Source organism: Corylus avellana, chromosome ca2 (genome assembly GCF_901000735.1).
Source record: "Corylus avellana chromosome ca2, CavTom2PMs-1.0".
In the NCBI taxonomy this organism is placed as follows: domain Eukaryota; kingdom Viridiplantae; phylum Streptophyta; class Magnoliopsida; order Fagales; family Betulaceae; genus Corylus; species Corylus avellana.
In genome coordinates this window covers 5,402,304-5,411,026 of record NC_081542.1, presented here as the reverse complement: position 1 = coordinate 5,411,026, position 8,723 = coordinate 5,402,304, and the positions used below count along the sequence as shown (strand labels likewise).

Below are 8,723 nucleotides of genomic sequence, written 5' to 3'. Positions count from 1 at the left end.
AATATGTTGGTGAATGGAATTGTATTGTGATCTTATTTCCTAAAATACCCTTATAATATAAATACAATTTATATTATTAAGGACTTTCATTCTTTTTTTTTTTTTTTGAAACATAAACAATTTTACTATAATTTTTTTTTTTTTAGTTATGTCATGTATATATAATTATATATATATATATATATATATATAACTGAATTAAAAATCACACTGAGAAAGTATAGAGAAAGAGAGATGGAGAAACAGAATAAAAAAAAAAATAAACCCTAAACAGAATCAAAGAGAAACGATACAGAGAATCAAAAGAAAAAAAAAAAATAGAGAAACGTTACAGAGAAAAAAAAAAAATCCAAGAAATAGAGAGAGAATGAAATAACCAAGAAACAAAGAAGAGAAATCGAAGAGAAGAGAGGGGGAGAGAGATCGCTTGCGCAGAGAAGAGAGATCGTTGCTCTTTGAGAGATGGAGATCGTTTTGCAGAGTCTCCTTGAGAGACGTGGGTGCTAGAAGGGTAGGGTTTTTGTGGGCAATTTACACGATAATTTTAATCCCACAGGAAAGGATTAGCTAAGCCACTCGTTTTTGAGTGGCTTAGCTAACCCCGTGTATATAGGATTAGTAATCTCACAGGAATAGCCATTCCCAGGAATAGAGTGTTACCAAACAAAGGACTAGCTATACCTAGTGTTAGCTAGTCCAATCCAATGGTCTAATCCGCGAACCAAACGGGGCCTTATTTATTTATTTTTAAAAAAAATAATTTTAGACAATATAAAAATTAAAACAAAATAGCCAATGAAAAATTAAAATACTAAAGGTTAAATTAAAAATCGCTCAAATTTAGGAATAGAGTATAATTTTCTCTTAAATCTATCTTATGCATTTGACGGATCAGCTTCGTGAGAAAAGAAATTGTCATTTCAATTCAAACTCATTTGACAAAACAAAAACAAAAAGGAAAAATAAAGAAAGAAAAAAAACGCAAAAAACCCATTTCAATTTCCATTTCCATTTCTTCTGAAAGTGGAACCCGACAAAGGGTTTAAGGGTTCTTCCCTATACCTCTCTCTCGCTCTCTCCCTCTCGTTCATGGAGGGTTTAACACTCCAGCTCAAACCCTAAACCCTCTGTTTCATACTCAAATGGCACAAACCCCATTCTCTCTCCTCCTCCTCAGACGACTCACTCTCTCCTCTCAAAACCCCAAACACCCTTTCCTCCCTTCTCTCCTAAAACCCTTCTCCACTTCCCAACCCTCCCCATCCTTCTCTTCAGAGCCACCACCAAAACCATCCTCCCTTTCCTCCCGCCTCAGCTTCGTCTTCGACCAAATCGACGCCATCGGCAAACAACAGCAGCAGAGCGTCTCCCAGAAGGACCAAACCCTCCAGCGCATCCGGGCCTGGCGCCAAGACCGAAAACCCCAAACCGACCCACCACCCCATTCAGAATCAGAACCATCACAGTTAGGGTTAGGCTTAGGGCTCAATAGCAACGACGAGGATGCTGCCAGTTCCATGGTAAAGGAGGAGGAGGAGAAGAAGAAGAAGAAGAAGGCGATGGTGGAGGTTGTTCACCCGTGGCCGGAGTGGATTGAGCTGATGGAGAGGTTGGTGGGGCAGAACTACTTTGATCATAGGAGGAAAGACGAGGACAGCTTGGTCCAAGAGCTGGGCTTCGATGCGGCCGAGATTCCGGCGGTGGATGATGATCTGGGAATCGATTTTACCAAGGATTACAAGGCGGTGCAGACGGCGTGCATCAATTTCGGGAAGGACCGGTTCGATATTCTGAGGTTTGTAGGATTCGATGGTCTTCCGGAAAATGGAACAAAAAGAAAGCATTACTTATTTTTTCCACTCAACAATGAATTTGAAGGAATAGTGGAACAATTTCAGTAGATTCGTGTTAGACTGGATTACTGAAACCACTAAGTACCCTCTTTATTCTCTAGGACCCTAGGTTAATGTTGTTAATGCATGTAAAGGGTAACACTATTGCATTTCACACCACTTTGCTTTGCAAGTGCTGAGACAGAAAATTAATTTCAGGTCCTTGTCGAGACAGGATATTCAAACTTTGGTTGGTTTTGGGTGCCCAAGTGTGGACAAGAAGGTGGTTTTCTCTGCAAAACTTTTGAGGAAGCGCGTCCAACTTGATGAAGGAGATGTGAGTGTTACTTTTTTACCTTGTTTTGTGTTGAGCATATTGCTCGCAGATTTCATACAAAACTGAGTTATGTACTGACATCACTGTTGGCTCTTCTTTCCCACCCTCCCCCTATTTCCCCTCCCCTCTTTTGTTGCTTAGCATTTCTGTCTTTTAGCGTTATTCTAGTTTCAAGATTCTTTGCCTCATCCTCATACCTATTTATATGAGTAGATGATTGTATATGTGATTATATAATTGCATTCATGACGGTTATTTGTATGTCAGGTTTGCAGTTCCTGCAGTTTGAGGAACTCCTGCGAAAGAGGATATTTGCTTACCAACAAAGAGGATGAGGCACGGACTATTGATATTATGCGTGTCCTATTGGCTTTTGGTTTTGACCCCGTGAACGGATCAGTAGTCAATAAGGCTCTTTTGAAACAAAAGTCTATCAAAAATGTTGTCCGTAAGGTGTTACATGAGGTTGTCAAGTTGAGCTCAGTTCCAATAGACCCCAATCTTCCTCCCCCAGTAATAAAAAAGCCCCCACCAAAAGTCAAGCAGGCTCCTCCCCCTCCAAGGAAACGAGTTGGACGTGACGATGTTGAGATGAAAAGAGGAGACTGGCTATGTCCCAAGTATGTCTTATCTAAACTTCTTTTATCTGCTCATGGCCAGGCCAATTATTTTGTTCTGTTATCAATACAAGGGTTGTAATTTTTCTGAGGATGAGTATAAATTCCCGTGCAATTTTTCATTTCAAAATATATGAACGTAGAGCCCTGTCGATGTGATTTTACACATGATTTTCATCTGCTTGCTTAGAAATATCTGCAACCCACTACAACGTGCATTCAAGGCAGATCCTTATTTTGTTCTGTTATCAATACAAGGGTTGTAATTTTTCTGAGGATGAGTCTAAATTCCTGTGCAATTTTTCATTTCAAAATATATGAACGTAGAGCCCTGTCAATGTGATTTTACACATGATTTTCATCTGCTTGCTTAGAAATATCTGCAACCCACTACAATGTGCTTTCAAGGCAGATCCTTATCAACAATTAAAGATGCTGAATACTTGCTGTTCTCAGGTGTGACTTCTTGAATTTTGCAAAGAATACCATATGCCTACAATGTGATGCCAAACGTCCAAAGAGACAGCTGCTTCCTGGAGAATGGGAATGCCCCGAGTAAGATTCATTCCATGGCTATGTTCTTTTCCCCTTGTTCTTGCTGATATTATCTTGAAAATATATTTAGGATTAGTTGGCTGTATTGAATTCTATTTGTAAACTATGATATGTTTGCATGTTAATCTTATGCTATTTGTGTACGATCATGGGTTTTAGGTTCATTTGGGTGCATGTACAGGCTTCACGATTTTGTATTGGTTTAATTAGGGAATAATTAGATATAATTTGGTAACAGAGTTGGATAATTAGAACAAAATTTTTGACATTTTCTGCTGCAACTGCCTGCTCCCCCACCTCCCTCCCTCGCTGGTTAACTCTTCCTTAGCTTCCAATGGAGTTAATGGTTATGATAATTACTCTTCACTGTCACCTCCTTGGAACCTGAAAAACGTTGGTTCCTGACCCCCTCAAAAAAAATTCAATGTGCGTTGTAGATGAACATCTATATTTCTACACAGCCAGCTTTAGAGCTTTAGAGTTTATTATATCCCTTATTGTTGGTTTTGTTATTTGGCAGGTGCAACTTCTTAAATTATAGGAGAAATATGGCATGTTTTCATTGTGAATGCAAGCGCCCACCTGACGGATTTATGGAGAACAAGATGCAAGAAAATCAACGCGGTCCTAGAACAAGGTTGGAGAAGACTGCTCAGCGGCAAGAGGTTTCTAATGCATGGAATTTTGATTTTGATGACAATGAATCAGATGGGGCAGATGTTGCTGCTTTTGAGTATGCGGATTCTTCTGTTATGGCTGAAGATTCTCCTTTAGATAACCAGGCCCATGGAGGAAATTTCCGAGGGCCTGAAGACAATTTTAGCAAATCTAGCAGAGTGCCAAGGGCCCAGGAAAAAGAATATTCTGATGGTGATACTAACAGACCTGGGATGGGGTTTGATGATTTTGAGGATGAAGAAGATAATATTGATAGTTACGAGCTTGAAATTCCTCATAACAATTCAGCACGGAAGGCTTCTTCAAATGATTTTTCTGAGGCTGAAGGGTACTCTGGATCAGAAGATTTTGAAAGCACTAATAATAATGTGCCTGCTCGTGGCAGACCAAGTTCCCCATCTTACAATAAGCCTTCTAAATCTATGCGTGTAAATGCTGCTTTCTCTGGCTCTGAGGATGATTTGGATTCAGATGAAGATCTTTCAGTTCATCCCAACTGGAAATCTAGTCATGTTGCTGATTCTAGGCAGAGAGGTAGAGGTAGAGGTCAAGCAAGTCCATCCAAGAGATTAAGCTTTGGTTCTGATGAGGAACTTGGCCTCTACTCTGATGTGGATGATGATTCAGATGAGAATTTCAGATCCAGGCAAAAGAATGGGAATAAATTGGGTTCTGGAAGGAGGGATTTCCGGAGGAAAGGAAGTTCTGATGTTGACGATGGTCGCTTTTCTGGTCCAAAATTTGACAATGATGATATGCGCTCTTCTAGAAATAGATTGAGAGGGAATAAAGAAGAACCCGATAGAAGACGAAACAAGTCTCAAGGTCGTGACGGTAATAACTTCACAAGGGACACAAAATTCAGATCCGGTGGTAAGATGGGTAGTAGATGGAACACTTCCAATGATGATTTTGATGAACCATCCCAAAGGTCTCGAGGTAGTAACCGAGGATCTCAAAAGAGTCGTCATGATGGGGGGCGAAAGAGGGATAGGGATGGTGATATGTGGAACTTTAAGGAGCGTGGAAGAGGAGATAGTTTTGGGAAGCAGCAGCGCGGAAGAGGAGATAGTTTTGGGGAGCCGCAGCGTGGAAGAGGAGATAGGGACATGGACAGGGATTCTGGTGAATTTAAAAACAGTAGGCGTGTTGTAGTAAGATAGATGTGAACAATGGGATAAGCAGAATCTCACTAATTGATTCTTCTAGCCTCTGACAGTTCCCAGTCACAAGATCCATATTAGTGAAAGAAGCCATATTAAAAGATTAGGAAGGAAAAAACATGTTTGGTTTCCTATCTGCCACCTCTGTAAAGTCAATTAGCAGATATTTGTGCTTCTTTTAAATTGGCCCGGGTATCAGATTGGTCTTCTCCTGCTGATTTGAGTTTGTCTGATTTTATTTGCCTGCTGGTTGCACAGAAATGGTGTACACTTTTTTTTTTCTTTCTTTTTTGGGGGGTTGGGTTATTTTACTTCTTTCTTCCTTCTTTTCTTTCTTTGCTTCAATTCAATATTGTTCCTGAACTACTCAGATATTCGATTGGTTTAATGAGCAAGGTTACTGCTTTTGTAAATATAATCGACAAATTTTGTAAGCTTCATTTGCAAGGTTTGCATTTTTTTTTTTTTTCTTTTTTTGGGGGGGGGGGTCGGCGAATGATTACACATTTGTGTCAGTGCTAGAATCTTGATTACACATTCTATAAAAAGACTGATTCTTTTGATTTTTTGCCATCTTTCTTGGGTATTAACTTCAATGAGGCTTTTGTGTAATTTTGTTAGACAGTATGAAAATTAAGACAATTTTTTAGGCCAAAAATTAAAAAAAGTTCCAAATTGATTTTAGGCCAATTTAGTGACTTATTTACTAAATTGGGTTTATTTATGCCCAAAAATATATTTGTGAATATCAAATTTAGAAATAGAGTTATATGCAAAAAGTGATGTTTTTAGCGATGAATAGTGAAAACCGCTCGGGTCGGGAATTTTTTCTGAAATTGAGGTTCTTTGAAATTTTAAGAGTAGGTAGAGAATCTTAAGATAAGCACTATGAGTTTTTATTTGAATCAATCTGAGTCCTTTTGACTCAATGTTCATCTTGTCAAAGTTTAAATGCCAAAAGTGAACATAAGGTAATATACATTTAACACCCAATAGTTATTTAATATTACTAACCCACATATTATTATTCTAACTTATCTATTATTATTATTATTATTATTATTATTAGTATTAAATCTGTCTAATTAACTCCAAATAATATCACAATTTATTATTAATATTTATTCCATCAATATTCATATAAACTCTTAAGTTCCTTAATAATTTATGTCACGCCTAGTATGAATATTAGGATAATTCTATCATCCTAGTATGAATATTAGGATAATTCTATCATCAAATTAATATCTCATAAAATAATGACATTAAGTGAGATTGAAAAGATAGTCACCAGTTTGCTCCAAACGGACGTAGTAATTTGGAGTCTCGTCTTTTAATTAGAGTCTAGTAGGAGTTTCGTCTCCAGTAGGAGTCATGCAGGAGTTTTGTCTCTTTATCTCCTACTTCTCAGAGAAGTAGTAGTAGTCTATGTTTGATTTCTAGTCAGAATAGGTTTATTCCTCTATTTAAAGGGAACGATTATTCAATAACAAGCATGCATAAATTTATCCCTCAAACGTATACGTATTCTTTGAAAGAGAATCGCGCGTCGAATCACAAGGTCGGTTTCGAATTCACGCTCTCACACTGCAACCATGCTAGTTTACCAGGATCTTCTCACAGGTAAATTCTATCTCTATTATAGGGTTTTTGCTATGTCTCTATATAAGAATTATTCGGATAGAATTTTGTACGTAAAATTTCCGAGTTTTGTTTTCTGGGCTTGATTCTATTTAGGCGTGAAAGGGTGAAAGTTTTCGAATATTAATTAGATTCTCTAATTTGAGGATTTGGCAAATTCTGCCAATCAGATCCAATAGATTTTAGTTTAGAGTGTTCAAAAGTTGGATTTTTCTCGTCTATTAGCTAATGGTCTGTCTAGTATATCTAGATTCACTCACCAAAGATTTTAGTGGATCTACACAGCTAGATCTACGCTATTCGTGACATATATGGGTTCACCAACGTAGATATGCTTTAGTATCTTTAATTGTTATTCATTGCTCGTGTCAATGTAAGTTATATATATGCCATATATTGTATATAGTGTGGGTTATGGAGTTTATTGTTCTAGTTTCTTTGCTATGGATTCTAACTTTACTGTGTTGTCAATGTTTATATGCTTGTGGTTTCTTAACATACTTTTTTGAGAATGACCAAATTATTTTTGAAATATCATAATGTGTGAGCTGTAAACTCATCTTCATTGATGAAATTTCAGGTGACGAGCTTCTCTCCGATTCCTTCCCTTACAAGGAAATTGAGAATGGAATTCTGTGGGAAGTTGAAGGAAAGGTTGGAACTCTTTTTATTTGTTAGTTTTATCAGTTTTGTTAGTGTTTGTGCTTCTGAGGGGATTGAGAGCTTGAACCTTTGCATACAAAAAAAATGTATGCAAAGCAATTAGATAATCTAACTTTGGTGTGTGCTTTGTTATCTGGCAGTGGGTTGTTCAAGGAGCAGTGAATGTAAACATTGGAGCAAACCCTTCTGCTGAAGGTGGAGATGAGGATGAAGGTGTTGATGACCAAACTGTCAAGGTTGTTGACATCGTTGATACCTTTAGGCTTCAGGTGAGAAAGCCCACTGCATTTAGTTGCTATTATCTTATTATTTCCCGCTCAGGATATATGTTGAACAAAAGGTTTTGTATTATTTGCAGGAACAACCTACTTTTGAAAAGAAGCCATTTCTTACATACATGAAGAGATACATCAAGAGTCTGGCAGCCAAATTGGATTCAGAGCAGCAAGTGTTGTTTAAGAAGCACATTGAGGGAGCTACCAAGTACCTTCTTTCAAAGCTCAGCGACCTCCAATTGTATGTGCTTTTCCTATTCCGAAAGTTTTCATAATTGTGCAGAATTACTCTTTCCTTTTTCTTCTTTTTTTGGGTTAATTAGTTGGGTTCATCTTTGTGGCAGTTTTATTGGTGAAAGCTTGCATGAAGATTGCTGTTTGGTCTTTGCATATTACAAGGAAGGTGCCACTGATCCGACCTTTATCTACCTTTCCCATGGGTTGAAGGAAGTCAAGTGTTAAACATTGGCCTTCCTCTTTAGTAGTTTTGGTTTTAAGTTAGCCAGTCTTTTCTTTTACATTTCCCTTTGGTACCATTGGGGTATAATGGTACAACTAAGAGTTTTGGTTTTTTAAGTGTTTTCCTGCTGGTGACATTGTGAGGATTTATATATAGATCGTGTGTTCTGGAAATTTGTTAGATGACCAATTATGGTGTTTTTTTTGGCCAATGATTTATTTTTCATCTTAAAACCTTAGTTGTATAAGAAGGCGGTATGTTTGGAATTGCGTTTGAGGGGTTTAAAAGTACTTTAACACTCAAAAAGTCCATTTGAAAAAATATATATATATTCGTTTAAAAGCATTTTTAAGGGTTCAAAAAGCGTAAAAATGGTCAAAACGCACTTTTGGCAAAAATTTAAAAATGAAGCTTTTGTCTAAAAGCGATTTTTGACTTAAAAGCTCTATTTTTCAAATGCAATCTCAAACAAATTTTAAATGCTATTATTGTACATCTCCCA

The 8,723-nt window shown here is 37.4% G+C and overlaps 2 protein-coding genes across 2 annotated transcripts; both read left to right on the top strand.

Moving 5' to 3' along the window:
• Positions 1–1,004: 1,004 nt before the first annotated feature.
• On the top strand, positions 1,005–5,397 carry LOC132173097 (uncharacterized). Its single transcript, XM_059584672.1, has 5 exons — positions 1,005–1,795; positions 2,052–2,169; positions 2,437–2,789; positions 3,243–3,341; positions 3,862–5,397. Exons 1-5 carry the CDS (start codon positions 1,143–1,145, stop codon positions 5,180–5,182), a joined length of 2,544 nt encoding a protein of 847 aa, XP_059440655.1. The 5' UTR covers positions 1,005–1,142; the 3' UTR covers positions 5,183–5,397.
• A 1,308-nt stretch (positions 5,398–6,705) lies between these two features.
• On the top strand, positions 6,706–8,396 carry LOC132171470 (translationally-controlled tumor protein homolog). Its single transcript, XM_059582789.1, has 5 exons — positions 6,706–6,805; positions 7,404–7,477; positions 7,627–7,755; positions 7,845–8,002; positions 8,106–8,396. The coding sequence occupies exons 1-5, from the start codon at positions 6,778–6,780 to the stop codon at positions 8,221–8,223; spliced, it is 507 nt and encodes a 168-aa protein (XP_059438772.1). The 5' UTR covers positions 6,706–6,777; the 3' UTR covers positions 8,224–8,396.
• Positions 8,397–8,723: the final 327 nt, after the last annotated feature.